The sequence below is a fragment of the Gallinula chloropus genome, assembly GCF_964237585.1.
Source record: "Gallinula chloropus genome assembly, chromosome: 5".
Classification (NCBI taxonomy): domain Eukaryota; kingdom Metazoa; phylum Chordata; class Aves; order Gruiformes; family Rallidae; genus Gallinula; species Gallinula chloropus.
In genome coordinates, this window is record NC_140090.1 from 61,720,980 (window position 1) to 61,743,893 (window position 22,914).

Here is a 22,914-nt window from a genome sequence, read left to right on the forward strand (position 1 = left end):
GGCTGTCTCCTCCTTCAAACCCCTTTCAGAAACCACTTCCCGCAGTCTGTCTTTCATAATTCTCCTCCACTCAGAAGCCATCTGCTCCTCTCCTCACACACACACACATGCTGTACACACTCCAAGACAAACAATGCAGAATCAAACAGCGTGATCTGACTTTTTTTTTGTTAGGACTGCTGGAGCAGGAGCAGCTCCCCCCGCTTCCATCACACCCCCTCCCCTCTCTCCCGCTTCCTTTCCCCCCTTCACGAGTCTGGCTGGGAAGCCGCACACTCCAGCTTCCAAGGGCAGGGCTTGAGAGGTCCAGCTGCCCATCCCACACACAAACACAAAAAGAGCAGAATTTGGGAAGGTCACAGCATTTTGCACGTTTACCACAGCAGAGCTTTGGGCCAGCTCAGCAGAACCAGCTGCCAAGCAGGATTCTGGCAAAGCAGTCGTCTCAGAAGATCTAGTGACAAATGCTTCCTGCTGCTCAGCTTTTCTCCATCCACCTGAAGCCCTCCGTAAAGCTAGTCAGTCAGCAGTGCTAGCCCTCTTTCACAGATGTCAGGAAGAAAGGCACAGGCACCCAAGGGACTTCCCCAACACTGTCTAGCAGGGCAGTAAGAAACAAATCCCAAATTCCAGACCCCTGGTTTCATCCAGATGCAGCTGCACTCTGTGTGCTTCTTGCCAGCTTTCCAGGTACCGCACAGAAGTGGAGGTCAGCAGTGTTCTTGCCAGGAGCACAGGGAGAGAAGAAAGCCCTGAAGCTAGAGAGGGGCTGGAACAGTGGCACCTGCTCATGGGGGTACGGCAGGCGGGAAAGGGCAGAAGGAGCACCTCTGGCACTCCCACCACCACCAGATGCCCCAGCATTTATAGGAGTAAAGAAGCAGGCAATGCTCCATGAGAGCACGTTTGCTGGGGCACCCAGCAGCAGCTGCAAAGTGCTCTGTGCAGGAAGGGTTTGATGCAGGGAACAGTTAAGTTGTCTTGACAAGCACAAGAACAACTCTCCTAACAGAGAAATCACTAGTAGGGTGGTGTTCAAGCATGTACAAACGCACCCACAGACAGAAGAGAGGCATTTAATGTGAAGCAGTTTCTCAAGCAATTTTCCAATTTATCTACTGCTCCTCACTAGACTGCTTACCTGCTAAAGGTAATTGAAGTGGAGTATGTTCACAGATATGTACTAATATTTATTAAAATGTATTTAGCACAGAAATCAGATATGGAAATACCCCCCTCTCAGCACAACAGCATCGCTGCAGGGATACAGGTGGGAAGGACGTTACAACTGTCTCAGTCATGTGGCTTGTTCTCAAATGACAAGGTCTAGGAAATATCTACCTACTCCCTGACTGCAAAACAAAAGCATTTTCACTGTAGCTCTTCAGTGCAATCTGTGCTTCTGTCATAGATTGTCGGCTCTGCCCAAAAATTATCTAATTGCTTTTTTTTAAAGTGGGAAGTGCAACATCAGCTTTTCCTAAGAAATGCATTATGATCCATTGAAAAAAACCCGCATTAACTAAAAGCCAAGTTTTCAATTGTCAGGAAAGGACTTTGCAACTCCCATGTTGATGCTAAGCCTATAAGCAGTACAGCAGAAGGCACATTCTATTTCCCACGGAAGAGCTGAAGCATACTCAGACAAAAGTTTTTCCATAGTTTACAAGTTTTTATCCAAAACAAATGGAAAAATGCCAGGCCCAGTGTTAATATATGACACAGCTACACATAAACAAACAAACCTCAGTATAAAAAAAAATAAGGGGTGCAATTTTCAAAGGACTTGTAGCTTTTCTGCTTAATGATTTGGTTCAATGCACAAGCAAAACCAAACACACACACACAGAGCCCTACACACGCCTGAGCATTTGGATCAAGTTCAGCCAGTTAGAGCCCACATTCACAGCTCAAAGTCCAAAAAGTGAATGGAAAGGTCACAGAGTGCTTGTGTACCTTAAAAAAAAAATATAATAGCTCTCAAAGTGTCACACTGGATTCAACAATGTAAAGCGTGGACCTTTACACTGTGCTAAAAATTCTTGCAAATGCATCTTTTCTTTTTTCATCTTCAAGTCCTGATTTCCCAGTAAGACATGGCTTATTTGAATCAATAGGCCATAGTGCCTTTCCTGTAACAGGATGCAAGAGATCATTAAGACGACAGAAGAAATTTAGCAAGATGCAGCACTGTACTCCTCTCACCATAATTTCATCCAGACAAATTAGGTAGCCATGGTGTTACCAGGATTGCAGATTTGAGAAGCACCTGGAGATATTTAAAATGATCATAACATCTCTGCTGAGCACAGAACAGTCAGTAATACAATGTAACACTGGGAAGACAAGAAGATAGTTCCTCTACAGCAGAGGATGGAAGGGAGTTTTGTTCATTCAAATGGAATTAAGCAAATTTAAATTTGATTAGAACATTTATCTGCTTCTGTAATTAACACCATGTGATCTTTTATGACAGTTCAGAAGTCTTCTCAATGGCCTAGACTTGTGAAGCAAAGAGTATCGTGCACCCAAAATGACTTGTACCAACATTTCATGATCTCTCGTTCTCTGATCCCATCCATCCCAATCCGCTTACGAGATCTGCAGAGATCACAGCAGAGGCCACAGTTGGGAAGTTACTCACACACTTTTAAAAGAGCAGCTATTGCTTGGGGAGCTTCACTCACTGCAGTAACATTTACTAAGAACTTGTGGTACGTATCAGTCCACTTTGGCAAGCGAGGGACCAAGCCCTCAAATAGGCAATGCTGTAACAAAACAAAACCAGAGCAATATCTCAACCTCATGCCAGAACTGGTTTCTCATTTCCAGCTCAAGTCCCAAGAGCTGTTGGACACATTAGGGAAAAAAAAAAAATCACTGCCAGCATATTATTCACCAAAAAGGGCGGGGGGGGGGGGGGGGGGGGGGGAATGTATCATCACACAAACAATAGAGTCACTCTCCCTTAAATCAGGTATGTATGAAAGCTATTCCTAGTGAAGGATAGGTAAGAAGCTAATGATGGTTATTAATAGCCCTTAAAGCTAAAAGTTCATCAGAGTTGAATGCAAGAGTAATAATCTCATTATGACCTTTACCATTTTTACTGGGGAAATAGACAAAGTTTCATGAAAGACTGCTGTTAACCACAGTTTTCAACTTTTTTTATATCTTGAAAATGACACTAACAGGAAGGAGACCTTACCAGGCTCTGCTACTTACACCTGTCACTGAGGACTTAGAAATGCCATGCAGGAACTTTGCCTTTTACCTCTTCAAATTCAGTAGGATTTTTGTCCCAGGCTTCCACAAGTGTTGAATCTACATGCTAATCTGCCATGAGGCATGGTTAGGGACTATAGATCACCCAGTTTGAGAAACTGGATTGTAATGATAAAAGTGGAAGGATTTCTTGCTGTTCTTCACTGTTAGTCATGAATCATTAGCCCAGGAAACTTGCTCATGTAGCAAGGAAAACTATTACTAAAATCAGTCAAGCCCTAACCTGAAATGCAAGTGCTGTATCTTGACCACAAGCATGAAAGAAAAGACATAGTAAGAGACCCAAACTGTTCAGCCTGAGAGTCTTTTCCCCAGCACCTCTACTACAAATGTGAATAACTGAACACATCCATAATCACAAAAGATAACAGAACAGGATGTAAAGCATCATCCTCCTAGGGAATAGGACAAACACTGATTTTTCACAGACTGGTAAAGTTCTCTCTACAGGCACACTGGTGTTTCATTTTCTGCTGCTGTGCTTCTTGAGCCTTTCCTCTGAAGGACTTCTTACAACACAGGTACATCCAGACAGACCACAGGTCTGGTTTGAAATAGCAAGAACAAAAGCAAGACACAGTATCATCTGCTGGCTGACACTCTACCTTTATTCACCTTGGCTTTAGCCAAACTTGGTAATAAACAGGGGAGATATGTGAGTCTGTTCAATTTACAAAGCACACACCTGGGAATGGGCTAGATCTAAGAACACAGCCTGGTATCACAAAGGAAATCTACATATTTAACTGTGAAGTTGTCATAATGGTTTTGATTGTGGTTTAGGGTTTGCTTGATTTGGTTCAGATTGGCAAGTGGGTTTCTACAACTCAAAACATTTTATGAGCACAGTGTACACATTTATTTGAGGTGCTTACTGTTGTTCCTACACAGAAAAGGCAAGGAGCAAGAAAAGAGTAAAGGCAAGACAAGAAAATCATGGCACCTGCATCAAAAAGTGTGCAAAGTTGCACTTACCCCTGAAAAACTATTACGTGTTTTTGCAGAAATCCATGAGATCTGTGTCTAGACTGTCCACAACATGAAAAAATAACTGTGAACTGTGATGCACAATGCAAAGCTCACAACAAAAATATGAAAGCACTGAAGTTACACTGACTTTGTACCGAACTTACAAAACGGACATACAAACACCTTCCTCTGCGATTTTACCTAGTGTCCTTCTCTTGTAGAAAAGATGTTACCTACAGCACAAAAATCATCAACAGCCGCTTAGCAGAATTGCTCAACACAAGATCATGCTCACTCCACATGCTGCTCTATTTTGCAGTGGCTTCTATGTCAAACACAGGCATTTTGAAGTGATTAAAATTATGGTAGCAATAATATATAGTTTCTTTCTCTTGCACCCTTCTCTCTCCTTTACCATATACTTTAAATATAAGCAAAACTCACAGTCATGGCCAGCGGGTCCTGTATTTGCACCCAAGAGTTGACAGGGATTCTGACTAGCAAGTAGCCTTGAACGTCCTAGCTGATGCAATATGAAAATTTAACTGTATTGGTCAAAGTCAGCACCTTAACAACTTGACTGCTCTGTAGCTCATTTGTTAGATCCAGCATTAAAGGTTAACAGCAGAAGCAATGCAGTTTGCAGGATGGGGGAAGAGCCAGGCTGTGGCTTGTGTGCACAGGAGCAGCCGCAGTGTCAGCGTGGCTGTGCATCAAGGATAGCAGGCAGTGCACCCGGTGCTCCAGCTGTTCCAGTTGTAGTTTTGGCAGAATACAGGACTCTTGGGGGATGAATGAATATGCTGATCAAGACAGGAAGGACAATACTAGGGAAATATGAAATGTTTCCAGGTTCACCTAATCTATTGCTTGCGCAGTCCCAGCCCCCATTATTTCCTCTGCAATGCTGCAGTTATTTAAATAAATACTCTGTTCTGTTTCAAATGTCCCAAGGCATGAAAGTACAAGAGCAGCCTGGAAAGGGAAACAATAATAAAAATTTCAACCAGTTATTCTGAAGGAAACGCAGTGGAGTTTTGTTAACTTTTAAGTCACTGTGTCAGAAATGAAGAATGGGTTTGGAAGGAGACTTGGGACTCCCATCTCTGGGCTTACTGCAGAGTCAGTTACCACAGTAGTTCTGATCTGATCTGATCTGCCTCCTAACCCACATTGCCCCAGGGGAAGTTAGTTAATTCACAGCATTTCCCTGCATTTGGCAGAAGGGCTGTTTCACTCACTCTCACTATATGCAATTTCTATATGGGATGGGACCAAAGGGAAGAAACAACAGAGCCCTCTTACCTACAGAGTCACCCAGAAACTACCTGTGGCAGGTGGGAAGTGAGATATCCCAGCAGAATCCTGAGACAATGTGCTTTATGGATTTAAAGCACCTCATCTGTAAGGATAACTTCTTGCCTAGTCCTGGCAACCAAAAGAAGCAGTGTGCCAGCCTAATTAATTACTGGTTTAAGAATCTGAAGGGTTAGAATCCATTTTAAGATGTTAGTAAGGTGAAGGCTCAAAAAAACCAACAGTGGGACAATTTATTTTTACTGACTCACTAGTGACTTTGGTAGGTGCAAAGTGAGAAGGGTAGTTGCGGCAGATGATCCTAACACATCAGAAGCAACTTCCTTTATCCTACCCAAGTGAATCCTTTTTCATATCATGACCACGCCTTTCTAGTCTTTTATACTTAAGCTGTGCCCTATCTGTAATCAGTATCACCCCAGGTCTCCTCAGAATTACAAATGCTGAGTCGTCCACAAAACAAGCACTGCAGTTGTACCATGATGTGAATGTTCTCTTGACCTGATTTCATGTTAGAGCAAAGCTAAAAAAAAACCCTAGGAAAACACAAGGAGGTTTCTGTGGAACTAACAATGTAATATTCAATGCAGTATAGCGTGCACTAAAGTGTGACGTGCACTAAGGTCTTTGGGCTGGATCAGACACAGTCCAGTGGTAAATAAGGTTGACATGTGAAGACTAGACACAGTACACTATTAAAATTTTTTAAGTAGCCTATTAATTAGATTCTGCTAGACTTATAATCATTAGATACTTCAGATGTTTTTGCATTTTGGTTCTCATTAGCACCACAAGACCTCAAAATGATTCCATTTACATAGCTACTCCCAAGATAAGAATAGAAATCATCTCTCCAGAAAACAGCACAGTCAGTGTACCCATAGGCACATATTTCCTTCTTTGTGATATTCCAGTCAATACAAACCACAAAGTAGCTACAGGATGTTGCCAAGAGGGAGGAAAAATGATGCATGTCTGCATATAGAGTTTTACATGCCATACTGTTCTTCTTTTAGAAAGGTAAAATACCTGGTTCCATGGCAATGGTACCAGAGCCATCATCCAAAAATCCCTATAATTTTCTACTTATATGACTTCCTGTGAGAATCAAGCATATTCAACAGTACCTGTTCCTCTTTTTCTTTGGTCTTGCTCCTGGAGACTCTGGAAGAGGTAACATCCTGAGCTGGAATGACAGATATTTGATGCAGTGGCATGTTCATCACACCGCCTTGTTTGGTCCTATCATTTACAGGAAGGAGGCTTGAAGGCAGTGCTCATTCGGTGCCATTGTCAGGCCTTGCACCTAAAAAAGAAAATATTAGGTGATGATCAAGTAGCTTTGGTTTAGAAATAATTGCATTTCGAGCTAAGTCATCAACTGGACCAAGATGCACTTCTTATCTGCTCTCTGGATTCTGAATAGGAGAGTGTTTGGTGTACTGGCTAGGTGAGAAAAGACACAAGTGTTTTAAAGAGCTAGAACTAGACACATGAGAGCAATATTTATTTAAATGAATGAAAAAATAATCAACCAGTTCTGAAAGTGGTCCGAGAGCAGAGCCAGAGGACAGGGATCATGTTTGAGTCTAAGTGGATAGGGGGGAGAAAGAAGAGCAGCTCTCTGAGCTGAGCAGCAGGAGCACGCTAGCTGGAGATGCAGGTAGTTTCCTGAAGTGTGAGCTGTACCACACAGGACCAAACTGCCTCAAGCATCATCCTGAATGAGGCTGAATGCCATAGCTTTGGTTAAAAAATAATCAGCAGCCTGCATTTGGTTCCTGTCATTCACATAAACATATACCAGCTGGCAACAGGAAGATGCATCATGTGAACTGTTCCTTTCTTAAGGCTATTAGAGAATAATATAATCAAAATCCCTCACTAGGAATTGGGAATCCACTGGACTACACACACTTTATCCTTCTCTTACTAATACAACAGGGAAGCATTACACATAGGAAAGACTGTAATAGATGTAAATTAGCCAAAATTTGCAACACTAATCTGAAAGGCAGGCATAATTAGCCATACTTTTTATTAGATTAGCAAAGTTAGGTTAAATAAAAAGCTTTTAGAAACATGTAGGATCATGGAATGTTTATTTGGAATGTAACCTGCTGCAAATGAGACACAATCAACTGTGTTTAAAGAAAGGATTAGAGGGGAATTAACACAGCCGGGACTATACTAAATAGGGCATCTGGATGATGCACTGTTGTCCTGCCACCATAACATATCAACTTCTTGTTTATTTGTTTTTCAATCTGTGAAAGCAGAAAACAGAATAGATTTCCTATATATTATGTTGCTTGACAATTTGGAAGTAGTAGAGCTTAGCACTAAGTGCATGCCACTAAGTTACATTGCATACACACATTTTTAATTGCATTTTTATTAGTTTTTTATCTTTTATATTTATTTTATTCAGTCAAGCTTCCTAGGTTTTTGGTTCTGCATAAGATGTTGGTTTGGTTCTATTTTCATTATACTCCAAAGGAGTACTACAGTTGTGTAAAATGAAAACAAGATCAAGTCTTTTGACTACTTTTGATTAAACAGGAAAAAACGCCAAATACATATCCCAAGGCACTTTACATAGGGAATGATAGTTCAGTATCCTCTGGGAAGTGAGGGGGAGTCAGTCATGAAAGGTCATAAAGCAAGTCATGAGCAAAACCAAAACTGCAGGCAACGCCTGCTGCTTCCCATTTGCTGTATGATGCTATTTGCCCGTTGGAATGCTCAGCCAATGTCAGAAGCCTTATTGACATGGGGTGAGGATTTACATTACTTCTACAGATGCCAAGACAGTGCACCATAAAGCATGCATTAAAGCTTTGAAGGCAGTGCTTCCATAACTTCTAGGCATCTAATTAAAAAAATAAACCACATTTGTATGCATAAACAAGCAACAACAAGGACACTTCCTTATTGGAGGACAGAGGGAAACACGGGATTTACCAGCACTATTGAATGTCAGCATAAAGACAAAACAAGAATCTCCCTGGGTCCCTCACACACCTGATTAGCTGCATCCTCTAAAGGAGCCAAGCCAGGAGAGATGAATGTGGGCTGAGATAGCAATATCAAATGGCAATAAACAAACCATGAAGGAAAGGTATTTTCCCAAGACATAAGGAAATGAAAGTGTTAAGCTCCAATGAAAATATGCCAGGTAATATGTTCTGTGCTACTGCAAGTGATAGCTGAGCCGAGGGGAAGGAGGCAGACCCTGCTCTGTGTTCCCCTCAAAAAGAGGGTCTGGGGCTTGCAGGCAAGGACATGTTACTACCACAAAGAGAACAAGGAAAATTATTAGAAAACAGAGTTAAACCCCTCTGATGATGACAAACAAGTTAAACCAGTTTTTCTGTGGTACTTCGAGGATAGTGTGTTTTAGAGTTCTTTGAAAGAACTCAAGCAGCAGATCTAATCCAATTAGATATCCAAAGATGATGTAAAACAGCCCTTCTCTGGTAAAGACGCCTGGCAGACACGCTTATAAACCTTATTTTATTCAAGGGTGGCTTAGAAAGAGCTTTAAACTTAACCCAGATGCCACACTGCAACATCCCCAATCTGGAGGTCCCTAACAATGCCCAAACTCAAAGCCTGTCTGTAGGAACCTGAAGCACACTGACTCCACAGCACTAATTAAAAGATAGTTACATGAATCAATGGACCATCTGCAGTACCAAGTACAAACAGACAAGGATGCCAGAAAAGCAATGCCACTCAACACAAAGCAAGCTATGACAAGCTCCAAAGGACGTTTTCCACAGCTAAACGAACACCATGTGCTCTCTGATCCACCGGTGAAGAGTTGGGCATCTGTAAAGAGGGATCTGAGCTTCAAGCACATCAAACTGGGGACCTGCTAAAAAGGCTCCCAGTGAAGAAATGCTAAGGCAAGGGCACTACTCCTAAGATTCCTCCTTCTCTTCAGAATTCCAGTTAGATGCTCAGACCATCCCTCATGCAAAGTGAGGGTTCCGCATTGCTACAGTACCTCCACCCAACAGCTGTATACCCTCACCCAGGAGGTGGCAGATAAGGCCTCAGCTTCCTCCTCCCTTGTGTCTTTGTATGAACATACAACTTCTGTTCATAAACCACGCATGCAAGGGAAGTACCATGACCAATGGTGTAGATGCTGTTCTGTTCACAGACAAAGGATTCCCCACACCCTTTTTGCCTGGAAAACTGAAGTAAACATGGGAAGGCAGGATAGGCATAGAGAAGGTACATGCAACAGCCAGGTCCCATAGGCAGGGCAGCAATCTGCCTGAGAAGGAGGAGGGATCTTGTTCTCCTCCTGTTCCCATGGCTGTTCACATATCATTTATCATTCACTGGAGTAAAATACTTAAAGAAAACCTCTCTTAGGAGTTTGGACATTCAGCAAACTCTTGAGCCCACAGGAGATCTTAGCTCAACAGAGCTAAGATTTCATCCATCCAGGTAGTCTAGTTTTACTTTCTACAGGGCAGGCAAAACTAACTAGATGCCAGAAGACACATAGAACCACATCAGCAGGGTCCTCATTACACTCTTTTAACCACGAAGCTGCATCAAGAACAGAGAAAATAAGACGAAGAGTCTCTGAAGGTAGCTGAGGAGAAAAAAGGGAAGGAAAAACATACACGTGACTTGAGCCTGGTGACTGACACATTTCCCTGAGCAGAACATCTCCTGACAGCAACAGGAGCAGAAAATTTGGTTCCTCTGGGTTATCAGCATTAAGTATATAAGAGGGGACAATCAACACCACCAAGTAACCTCACTATAGTAAGCAGGTGGGAGACCACTTGGAACTCCACTTCCATCATCCACTCTATCAGGACCTCAGTTTCCCAAGTGACAAAACAAGAACAGAAATCAGACATGAGATGAGCCTAACAATCTATAAATGGTTGGACTGTTACAGTGAGAAGTGCCATTGGAAGAACCCAGGTGGAGGAAGCTATGCTGTTATCCCACACCGCTACCCACTGTAGCTTCACTGTCCATTACACATTCCAAATTAAAGGCTATGCCACTCTTTGCTACAGATTCCCAGGCAGATTGCAGCAAGTAAGCACAAATCATGGTTTCCTGTCTGTGATTTGGTAGAATACAAAAACATGTAGCATGAACTGCAGTTTTTAGTAGGTCATTTACACTTCAGGAAGTCTATCATATGCCCTTGCTACACATCACATGCTGGAGAAAATCAGCAAAAGCTGTAGTGGCACTGGCTGCAGATGTACACAGGCCTTACCAAAAGAAAAGCTTCCTGAGGACTCACATAGGTGTGTACACATGCTCTGCATGACTCATAGGAGGGAAAAAAATAGCAGCCAAATATGTCCTACGTTTTCCAACAGGTATTCTAGATTATAAGATTCTGTCTTTAGGTGCATGAAAGAAACCCTGGAACCTGTGATACAAGCAAGGCCACAGTTGCTAGCAGAATTGGAAGGAATTTCACCTATGACATCATTCCAGCCTGCCTCGAGGCTTCTTAATAGTTTTCTTCAATTCCCTTAGCCCCCATTTATGACAGTGGGCTGTACCACATCAGTCAATGGTCTGCTAATCTGTTGCAGTGTGGGCAGGTTAAAAATAAAGTAACAGATGACTGATGACACTGCAGCACTGTCCAATGCCGCAACAGCCCTTCCGTGGAATGGATGCAGTTGGTGGACTTCAGGGGACCTACCAGCTGCATGCTGGAAGGTGGTGCCCCAAGGCTTTGTGGATCATTTCCATCAACCCCAGTCTTCTGAAACTTCTCTATACAGCATGAAACCTGACCAACCCAAACAGGAATGGAAACCCTCTGAAGAAACCTCTGACTTGAGCAAGACGGTGTAACATCTTTATCAGCATGTTTATTTTCTCCTAGTGACTCTTGAAATAATCTAGTAATAAAGATTTGGAATCTGTTTCTCTGCTAGAGGTCTTGATGTGGAATCTCAAAGCCCATCCCCCTCCCCACCCCCCCAATCCTTTTTGTCTATGTTCTGAAAGTAACAGAAGCCCTCATCCAATGACCTCAGCAAATTCCCATCTGCATCTTAACTTTCCTTACCTACTGTGATATTTCAGCAGGATACAGCTTATCCCTACTTTTTGTACACTACATTTTCCAATATTTGCAAATATTTGCAATCCTACTAGTTTGTGTTGGCTCCACTTTGGAGCTTTATTTATTTTATTTTGAGCTTGTCCAGACTCCTCCTCTACTAATGTAGCTTACATAATCCTTTTCTAGAGATGACAGATGTGCATTTTTCAAAAAGAGGATCCTGCATCTTCATTTAATTTTGTTTTACTGTAGCTTAATCGCTACTTTGTTAAGAGCATAATTTAAAAGATCTTATCAAGCCTCATACACTTCACAGGCATTTGTTAACTTGACAAACAAACCTAATCAAGGGAGCTTAAGGGAGAGAAACTAACACTCCTTTCCCTGCACTACCTTTCCCATTTCAAGGCTAGTACAACATTTGAAGTCAAAAGAACCCTCTACTTAGACCGGGCAGATATAATTCCGGATTATTACTATTTACAGCTATGCCTCTGCCCCTGTATCATGCATTTTTTTTTACCAGCTCAGCTGCAACTTCTCCCTTTACTGTCTCAGTTCCTCCTTTCCTCCACCTGCTAGTGCCTTAAAAATAATCTTCAAGACTTAAAAACATTTTTCTTCTTTTTTTTTTGTTGTTATTATGTAGTCAAAAATCAAAAGAAAGGCTTAAAAAGGGGACAAGAGATCCTCCTGCATATTACCCATGTTCCCTTTGAAAGCTTCTCAGTGTACAGAAATATATATATATATATAAAATATATATATCTAGACTATATACAACACAGAGAATGAGAGCTATCTGCCAGGTCTGGCTGACTCCTCTTCGAAATAAGAATATGATTGTTTTTACAAACGTAATACAACTAGACAAGCAAGCTGTTAAACTACAGCATCAATAAATAACAGTTCCAGAGCTTTTAGCAACCCACTCGATTGATTTTAATGGAAACTGAGCAGAATCTGCACCTCTGAAAAACAGATTCCTTAAAAATCCGTCCTCTTCAAATCAAATCAGCTGCTGAGTGCTATTATGAACTAGCTTGGTACCATTCAGAAGAAAACAAATGTCACTTCCCTCTGTTCCAGTAACAAAATAATACAGTCACCATAATCCTTTGAGAAAAAAGAAATAACTTTTGGCTACTTATGCTACCAGTAGCAACTTACCTGCATCAAAAGCATCAGTGATCATTCCTGATACCCTTATCTTTCTGAAAGAAGAAAGCGCCAGGCGCTCTCCACACAGAGCACACTCCTGCTACAAAGGCAAAAATTCCTTAGTTACATCAGTGGCCCTCTAGGTAACACATATTTTTAAATACTCCCCTGTCTATCTGTTGATGAAACAGTCCATAGCATCAGCAATAGCCCTTGGGACACACTAACAACCAAAAAGAGAGATAAAGCATAAGTTTCACTCTCTGTGCTGGGAAGAAGCCCTGATGGTGGGGGCCTGGGAGAGGTCAGCAGCCAGGACTCCTGCTTTCTCAGCCTGCTCCATTGAATTTCTAAATAAATTTGCATAAAGGGGTGTCACTGATTCTTTAGCCTAGATAATCACCACTTCACCCCTTCACATTAGACACATCTTCCTGCCTGGAAGTGCTTCCAAACAGAGCAGGTCTAGCACATGAATCACACCACAAGCTGTGAGTCTTTAAAGCTTTGCAGCAAGCAGGATGTAGTATCTCAGCATGTACGGGATGGGACTTGCCTGTTATCACTCTTAGCCATGATCCCATCAATTCCTACAATGAATAGAGACTGGCTTGCTGAGAAATTAGTGCCCTCCCTCCAGAAGATGCATTCTTCCCTTAGATTTCGCACTGAAGCCACCCCATAGAGCAAAAATTAGGCTGTCTTAATCACATGGGGCAAATGAAATCCTTCTTAAAGATACAGATGATGACTTGTTTCTTCATAATATTCACTGTCATTTAACAACATGTCAGTACCACACCTGTCGCTTCAAATTTTGAGAAAAAATGTTTTTCCTTCTTCATTACAGATTCCACCACACTGTGCACTGATGATGCAGTGGTCAGTGCATCTTTTCCTCACTAACCTACAGAAATGGTTAGAGAGTGCAGTAGAAAGGTTTCATGCAATTTGAAATTAATAAATTAGAGAATAATAAAAAAAGGTCAGATTACTGTAAACACAGGTTTGGGAACAGCCCACTAAGATTGCTGCAGTTGATTCCCTCCAACTGTAGATCACCCCACAGTCACCACAGAAGGGTCTGCACTACATCCATTGGATAAAAAAAACCCCTCCATTAATGGTCAAAAGCCAAAACCCACAAAACTATGGTATGCCAGGGAAAGACAGCAAGTGATCTCAAGGTAATATCCCAGACTTCCAGAATAATAGCAACTCTATTGAGAAAAACGCCCACATGATCATTATAATTAGGCAAAGCACTCCATATGACATCAATGTTTTTTAAAAGAAAATGTTAATGAAGTTTGTAATCAAATGGAAAGACAGATATTCTAATACATGTGTAGACCAGTCAGAGAATTCTGCACCTACATGTATTTGCAGGCAAATTTCTAGTCTAGTACAGAAGCCCACATGATACAAGCTAACACCTATGGATAAATTATGATAATTTCTCATTCTCTAATCATTTCTGGCTTCACAAAACTCTAAATCACTTCTAAAATCCTGTAGAAAAATCACTCAGTATTTTTATCTTAAATATTAATAAAGACCATTAAAAACAAATGCATAAATTTACACTGAAGACAATGAAAGCCTGTGTTTTCTCAAACAGTGCAAGTAGACAACACAAAGACAGTGATGAAACAAAACAATCTCATCATTGTTCAGTGAGGACATTGCTCGCATTCTGTATTATACACAGATAACAATGATGCATTTTTAGGAAAATCCTGTGCTACATCACTTATTTTCCATTACATCAGAGGATAACAGTTGTAAAAGCTACTTACGAACAACAGGCGCCTAAACAACATTCTTCACTATTGTTTAACTGCTGCAAGGCAAAAAATTCCTCTTAAACCAGAGTAAAAAGAATATACTATCGACTAAATGACTCTGTGTTTTGAAGAAGTATGAAATAATTCTTCTTTGTCTCTGGGTGAATAAGAAATTTCCAAAGCGCTGCTCACAAAAGTATTTCTTTTGAATAATTTAGGAGTTAAATGCCAGGTGACACTTTATGAGTTTAAGCTGAAACATATCTTTTCCCTGAAAGTCTTAAACTGTAGGTATCTGGATCATTATGATAAACCTTTAAACTCTAAGGAAATAGCTATAAACCGCATTCTTCAGGACTTGCATGATGCAATTTCAGAGCCCAACCCCAGCATCGTCAAAAGTTCAAGCACAGAGCAAAACGAGCAATATACACAGCCTCCCATAACCAATTCTTCCACAAACTCACATGACATCAAGTAAGTTATGTTTTCAACCATAATTTCCCACTTCTTAAAGTAACCTGAACTTCTGATGCAAAACTAGCTACCAGAAGTCATTTGCTATCCTCTGAAGTTAAGTTTTAAATTCTAAATAGAGGAATACTATGAGTCATTAAAGTATAACAGCTTTCAGTGAGAGCTTTTTATTGGGAATTGCATTCAGATACAGCATGTCTATTTTATGTTTTTCTGTTTCCATCTTTTTCCATGCTGATACCTTCTGTACACGCTTGCTGATGTCCAACAAGAACCTCTTTTCCAGTGGGCAACACGGGAAGGACCAGTATTGGGAGCCGCACAAGAACTTGTGCTCCAGGCAGAATAACCAGGTGGGGGTCCACAGCCCCACAGACATAATTAATCCTTATCTTCAACTTTATTTCAAATATCATCAATATAGAGGTGTGATCACTAGCTGTGGTTCAGGAAGGCAAATCATTTAAGTTCTTCAGTCACTTCTGTGTGATGGAAGGATAACAATACTTCCATTACCCTCTTGGTCTAGGCTGTTTCAGCCACACAGATAGCTTCTGTTTGTTCCTTACTGTGGTGATGTATGGTACCTGGTACAACCAGGAGGACAGACTGAAGTGCTACAGTAGACAAGCAATAATAACAGTACCCATCCCAGTCGCCATTTCAGTTTCACACCGGCATTCTCACCAAAAATTGCCAGATGTTGATTTGAGGCAATTGCTAGCCAGACAAGCATGGTATTTCTCATCAAATTCAACATGAAAATTATATTATGAAGAGTTTAAGAACCTTTGTGTCACAGCACTAGCACTAAAAATTAAAGCTGTAAAAAGTCTAAGGGCAGGCTGCAGGTCTGTGAACAGAATTAATTTCCATTCAGGGCCAGAACAAGATGGGCTCTTTCAGCAGCAACCTTATCATAGGATATGTTGCGTGGTTAAGAAGGCTGCATGTGCTGCTCTTATTACAAGTGTCCCTAGTGTAGTTTAGTGGCCAGGCAACTGACTTCAGAGAGCTGAGAAACAGCCTGGTTTCCCTCATCTCAGCTCCCCACACCAGCACTGTCACAACATGCCCTGGCAGGGGATAAGCATCAGCACAGTTAGGGTGTTATTTCACGCAAGCGTGCTGGCACGTGTATGGTGGTTCTGCCCATTCTTCCCCTCCCCGTAACAGTGCTCCATGTCACCCAAAAAGAAGGGACTTGCAATACTGAACCCCACAGACAAGGCATTTTTCTTACCATGGTCTACAAAGGGCCATTCATCCCCACTGTACTTAAAATAGCCACTGGATGCGATCATTAGATGAATACATGACTGTCGATTTCTTTAAATCACTGCCTTTTTACAAGGACAAGAAAGCAGTGTCCAGCAGTTGCTTCCTTGCCCATTGTCCTTATTCTCCATTTAGTAATCAAGCGTTGATCCTTTCTGTCCCATGTAGCATTAGTCCCTTCACTTCTGCAAATAATTAGAAGTTTAGAGAGTTTACTAGAAGTTTAAAAAAAGAGCACAAAACTCCACCTTCTATGCACTTGCAAGATCTGTATACAATCCTATTAAAACAAATTCATCACAGCTTTCTAGCACCAGAACTAAAGCAGCATTTCTGAAGTCCGTGTGTCACCCACTAGCTGCTCACTGCCAGTCAACCACAGCCAGCTGCAGAAGGCTGCCAAGACCTGTACCTAAAGTATCCAGGTATAAAGAAACCCCAAGAATTGCACAGGTCTGTTTCTTCCTGCTGGGGTAGAGGCTGGCTCACAGCACTTTGCTGCCATACTGTTTAAATGACTTGGACGTTTTCCTCCAGCAGCTTCTTTAAGCGATCTTCAAATGTCTAGTAAAGGTGAGGGGAGGTCCAGACCATTGGAGAGCAACATGCTGTCAGGTAAAAGATGGTTGAGAATGAACCTGGTGATAGCCAGGGCAATATAGTGGAACAGATTCTGGGATCCTGTTGCATATCCAGAGGGCAAGTTAAAAAAGTTGATATGGGATGTTGTCCAAACAGGGAAAGGCTTAAAATAAAATTCAGGGTCACGGCCACATCACTGATACCAACTGACACGTTGCATTTTTCAACCTGATCACATTCAGAAGTGGCTTTTTTATCTTCTCCACTAACAGATGTTTTCTGCTTTAAATTAGTTTAGACAGCAGTCAGAGAGATGAGCCAAGTGTGCTAAATAAGGCCCATACAATTCTGGTGCACATGACCACTACTGTGAAATCTTACCATTCATGAAGAAAAAACCTGAAAGAAATAGCAGTTTCTATCAGATATCTGTAGAAATTGAAGGCAAGAAGAGAAACTTCATTTCTTTTTAAGCTAAAATCTCACCAGTTCTTGAAGAAAACATACTGCTGGAAAGAGGGAAGCAGTGAACTTGATCAGCATTTTGCACCAACCACATCCAGAACTGCAGTGAGATAAATCCACCTGACTCCACCCTACTCTTCTTCCTGTTTTGTAGGATGTATACCTGCTGACCATGTGGTTTCTTTCTCTTAACTAATTATAGTATTACAGGAACATTTGCTTTTCCAAGGACGAGAAGAGAATTAGTACAATTAATTTGAATGTCTGCTGAATTAGGCTAGCCAAGAGATGTCATATTTCTTTATTAACCATTTTTAAATGGCCAGTGCATTTTTTTTAATTTAAAAAAGAAAACTACTCCCTATTCCAAATACAACAGATGTTAGAAAATCAAGACAAAGTCTCCTCAGTTTTCTGCTCACTTTAAACTATCATCATGTTCCATACCAGAGACAGTCCCATCTTTGGCATGGACTCTCACACAGCAACATCAAGATGGCTGTGAAGTGATTCAAGACAAAGGATATGAATTCTGCTATCTTTAAAGTGACGGGAATCCACAAGTAGCCAAAACACTGCTGCCTTGTCCTTAGTGGACGAAATCATTCAGTCTCTGGGTGCTAGAGGAAGCAGCACCATGCCTAGGAACAGGCACAGTCCCCTCTGCATCACAAGTGACCTCATGCCTGGCACAGCTGTGCTCTCTCCGAATGAGGAATGAGGCCTTGCTCCCGGAGGAAGTTACACTTCTTGTTTTACAGGCATATATGCTATTCAGTGAATGGTATTACATGGCAATGGCAAAAGCTCTCATTACCATCCACTGTCAAAGAACTAATTTGGTACAATCTCAAATCACCTGTTTCCTGGAGAGTTAACAGAAGTTTCACAGCTCAGCAAGGCCAGCTGATCTCTCATTATAACGGACAGTAACCACCTAACTTAGAAATGAAACCCAAAAGAGGCTTATAAATATTCAGACCCAAATTTTACAAAATGCTAAATATCCCAGCTAACCCTTTCCCTCAGTGCTGAAAGGTGCTGCTTCTGCCACAAAACCAGGCAGCTGTCTTACAATGCTACACCAGCACTACCTAACAGCTTCAGGAAGGAAACGACAACATAACACATTTATAAAGTCTTGCTTACATGTTCAGGGGTTGGGGTGTTTTGTTTGGGGACTGAGGGTGTTTCTTTAAAGAAAAAGAAATTCTAAGGAGGGCATCTTACCTGCTTGAAAATAAGACACTGCTATAAAGCTGCACCCTACTGCACCTAGCTGGTATAAAGACTCAGCATGAATCCAGTGCAAAGCCAGTACCATCACCCTTAAAGCACCTGGTCTCCCCCCAGAATTCTCTTCCCAAACATTGATCCTGCCCAGGCTTTCCCAACTGGCAAAACCAAGATAGCACTTCAGTCTCTGATCTTATCTGCAATTTATGAATTAGAATACTTCCCTAATTAGACATCAACTGTGGAATTAGAAGGTGGATTATTTCTAGTAATTGATTGAGCCAGAGCTAAAGTCAGTTGTAAATTAGTCACTGCTTTTCCTAAGACTGCATTTTACACAACAACTTCCAATGCAACATTTAGTATCTCTTCAAAAGCCATAACCCATCAATCATCTTTGCAGGAAAGAGAGGAAAGAGGAAGGAGTTATCATTCAGCTGAGAAGAAGCTTAAGATCTCCAGGTTTCTCACTCAAAGCCCAGAAGGAATGGCAAGGAGAGATGAAGAGTTTTGGAAAGGCACAGCCATCTTCACACACCAGGGGTGAAGAAACTACAAGCTTGAGTAACCCATCCCTCTGACAGCTGTCATGTTGGAGTGGCATGCTCTATAGAAGGGGTTGTAGAAGGCCCAGAGACAGCATACTGTGCTGTTTCATCGCTCATCAGATTGAAGTATGGCTTAGCCTGACAGTGATTTTCTTCTTTTGGCACATTCCAATAAAGAAGAAAGGGCATATGGAAGAAAGGCCCGGCTCAGAAACTTGCCAACTCTCCTTGACTAACGAGTGTTCCTGGAAGCTGAAGATAAACAGCTTCCTAGAAAAGCAGGTCTGACTTGCAGTATGTCCATGTTACTGGCCTTGGTGGGATTTACTGTGTACAGTCAAGCGGCTTTCCACATCCATGCCCTGCTGACAGGAATTAATTTCAGACTTGAAACCCAACAGTTTCATCAACTTACTATATTACCTGTTCCTGGCTTAGATGTGTCTCATATGCATTAGTTACATTACATCAGCCACGAAGACCTGTCCATGAGCCACACAGGATACAGCTCAAAGGAGGCCAAAGTTTGGCTCATCAGCTCTCTGAGTTTCTCCTCCCTTACTCACAGAAGCAGGAGTGCAATGTGTGACAAGGGATGATTTATATAATATGGTTTGTGGGGTCATGCACAAAGGGAGACAATACCAAAACACCAAGATGCCACTGGCAAACATACCTTCCCTGAGCAGAGCATCCACCCTGGAGTGAAACGATCCCTGCAGCTTCTTCCTACAACCCCTGCTCCAGGCATGGCCAGCAAGCCAGGCTAAGCCAAAACCATGCAGAGTGCCTAAATACAGCACCCATGGAGGAAATGAAAAGACAGATGACAACAGCCAACCAGCAACCTAACCAGCAGGATGCCCGCAGGGCACCATGGGCCTACCAGGTCTGTGCAAAGTACTTGTAGTACTGCACAGTGAGAACCTGCCAACTGAAAAACGTCCCAGCAGGCATTCAAAGCTGGGTAAGATGGACTGAACATGTGTCCCAGCTGACAAGTGCGGCTCAAGTACACTGAAAAAGCAAACAACCATAAAACATGTCTAAAAGATACAATTGAAGATCACAGCCAAAGAGTAAAATGCATGATGTATCTAATTCCCTTTCTATATAAGGAACTGATCCTGACTTAGCTTCCTTATTCTCAGGCAGCAGGACCACACAATGCTTGCTTCTTGCCAGGGTATCACTAACAAAGGAAAGTAAGTGAGAAATCTTATCTTGAATCAAATGGGTTCAACAGCACCTGAGCTAGGATCCTTGCCTAGTAGTTGGAGAAGCTGATATCAACACCACTAATTAATGAAAGCCTAGGCTTGGTGCAGATACAAGTGCCTCAGGGTCCCCAAAACACTAAAGGCTGACCATGGGAGACTCTCATCCCGGGAAGAAGAAAACTACCAGAATATTACAAAGCACACATCAGACTTACTCTGCTGCATTTGGCATGTAGGTACGAGAAGGTACTTCCACACTTCACTCGTGCATCTCAGATGCAGCTTTACTGAGCAGGGGTAAAACGCAAGGAGCACACAGGCAACCCTGGCAGGAGGCACAGGGCTCTGGCAGGGCCTCCTCCTGATGCTCTGAACAAACAGCTTTCAAGCTGCAGTCCAACCTATAGCTTGCACATTGCCTCGCTAGAGACAAAGCCACCAGCTTCATTTAAGAAAGTAATCAGATGGATCAGGAAAGGTCAAGGAGGAATAATTTTGAACCTCTTGCCATTTGGAAAATAAAAGAGGTTGCAAACCCCACCTTCTCAGTGATTTGCCTGGAAAACATCACAGTGCAGTTTTCCTATGCTCCCAGGAAGGCACATAAAAAAGAATATCATCTCTAAAAGGCCTTGGGAGCTGCAGAGCTCCACAGATGTACCAGAGCAGGCCAGGTCTCTCGCACACCTGCCGAAGCATGTAGCAGCTTGTAGAGAACAACATGGAGACCTCATAATTTAGTGATGAAAGCAACTTGGTGAATGTTTCTGCAACATTTGAAAGATTTAACTCTAGTTGTCTCAGTCAGAAGTTACTCTCCCCTGTCAGGTCTGTCTCTAGAACAAAGGGTACAGAACAGCAGAACACTGCTGTCACAGGGATCACAGAAACAAAATATGCATCTCACACAAAGGAACTGCGAAAAGGCAACATACAGTTTTCATGCCCCAAAGCAACAAGGTATTTCAAGGCTACAGTGTTAACACACTGCATAGGAACACTGATGTGTTTAGAGAGCTGAAATTTGATCTCCTTTTTTTATTGGCTTCTGTCAAGAGCAAAGTTAAATTTCCCTTCAATCTTTTAACCAAATGCACTACTTTGTTTTTGTTAACTCCCAAGGTCAAGCCTGTCTGATGAGGCTCCTGCAGTTTTACAAGGGAATCTCTTGTCCCTCCACCTTTTTATACTATCAAACATTAATTTTGTGAAGAGTCTGCAGCACCATGACAGCTCCAATTTAGTAACAATACTTAACCTTTCCTCTAGGCGCTCAGAAAGCCTTGCAAAGGAAGAAGGCTATCCCACAGGCAGAAGGATTAGCACAGCCTGACATGCTACAGTTCAGTACCCTGTGGCTGCAGACTGCATCGCCCACGTGAACTCTCTCAAGTCTAAAAAAGTGCTAATTCCGCACTACCGGTGCAGGGTGAGGTTGCAGCTCTATGTCATGACATTGCAATGGTCATTCCCTTCTTCCTGTGACATCTAAGGTTCTAGCAATATTTGACATTTAGCCAAAATGTTTGGAAGGTACTTGCCGTGTGACTGTGCAAGCCCACCTTCCCATGAAAAGCAGAGTGAAAAAGTATTTTCTAAAAACCAAAATGATCCAAGCACCTTACAGCTGCCAGAAACTAAGTTATACATAGGTGAAGTAGCTTAAACCAGAAAATAGAGGCGAGAAGCAAGAACAGGACTTAGACTTCCTGACTCTTACAACAAACCTTTAGCTGAAAGCGAACTGAACTTCCTCTTCTGTTTAGAGCTAAGTAGGTTCTTTTTTTTCCTCTGCAAGTTAGTTCATATGCATTTATGCTGTTTGGTATAAGAAAACCCTCTCATCTAGAGATCATTTGCAATGTCAAAGAGCACCAGCTCCTCTGCAAGTCTTCAGTCTACTTGTTTGTTATATGCATGTATACACACACATATTTTAAAAAAGTAGCTTAAATATACATGGTTGGTCACATACCATGCCAGAGAAAAAACACCACCAACAACTGTCCTTTCTAGTTCTGGCACATCCAGTTCAGATTTGGCAGACAAGCTCTAGATAAAAATGACCCTGAAAGTTATGATGACAATAATCACATTTAAATGGACAATATTTTGGATGCAGAACTACAACGGAAACTCACTTCATTCACTGGAAAGGAAGGAAAAAACAAAACCTACTCTTGACTCCTGAAAGGGACAGACTGCTCCCAAGTGTATTTTCTTCTCTGCCATCACCTACAGTAAACAATTACCTAGTGCTCTTCACATTGCTCTGGTACGTCAGACTTCACCAGGCTTACTGAGAACAGAAAAGCCACAGCCAACTTTCACTTTCTATCTATTGTAGCAGAGTTCATCGTGCTGTTAAGTTCAAGTCCCTTAAGAATAGCTTGCTGAAGGCGGCCATGGAGAACAGTTGTGAGGGGGACACAACCACACCTAGGGCAAAAAGAGGCATTTGCAAGAATTTCTTGCTATAATGTGGCCCATGTTATGAAAGCATAGTAGAACTCTGT

At 41.9% G+C, this 22,914-nt stretch overlaps 1 protein-coding gene across 1 annotated transcript in view; it reads right to left on the minus strand.

Moving 5' to 3' along the window:
- Positions 1 to 22,914, minus strand: part of MARCHF8 (membrane associated ring-CH-type finger 8) — a gene marked incomplete at its 3' end in the record, with an annotated part of 96,173 nt that overhangs the window by 67,486 nt on the left and 5,773 nt on the right. The window contains exon 2 of the mRNA XM_084265297.1: positions 6,699 to 6,877. Within this exon, the coding sequence (XP_084121423.1) occupies positions 6,699 to 6,794 (96 nt within the window). The 5' untranslated portion in view covers positions 6,795 to 6,877. The remainder of the gene's footprint in view (positions 1 to 6,698; positions 6,878 to 22,914) is intronic.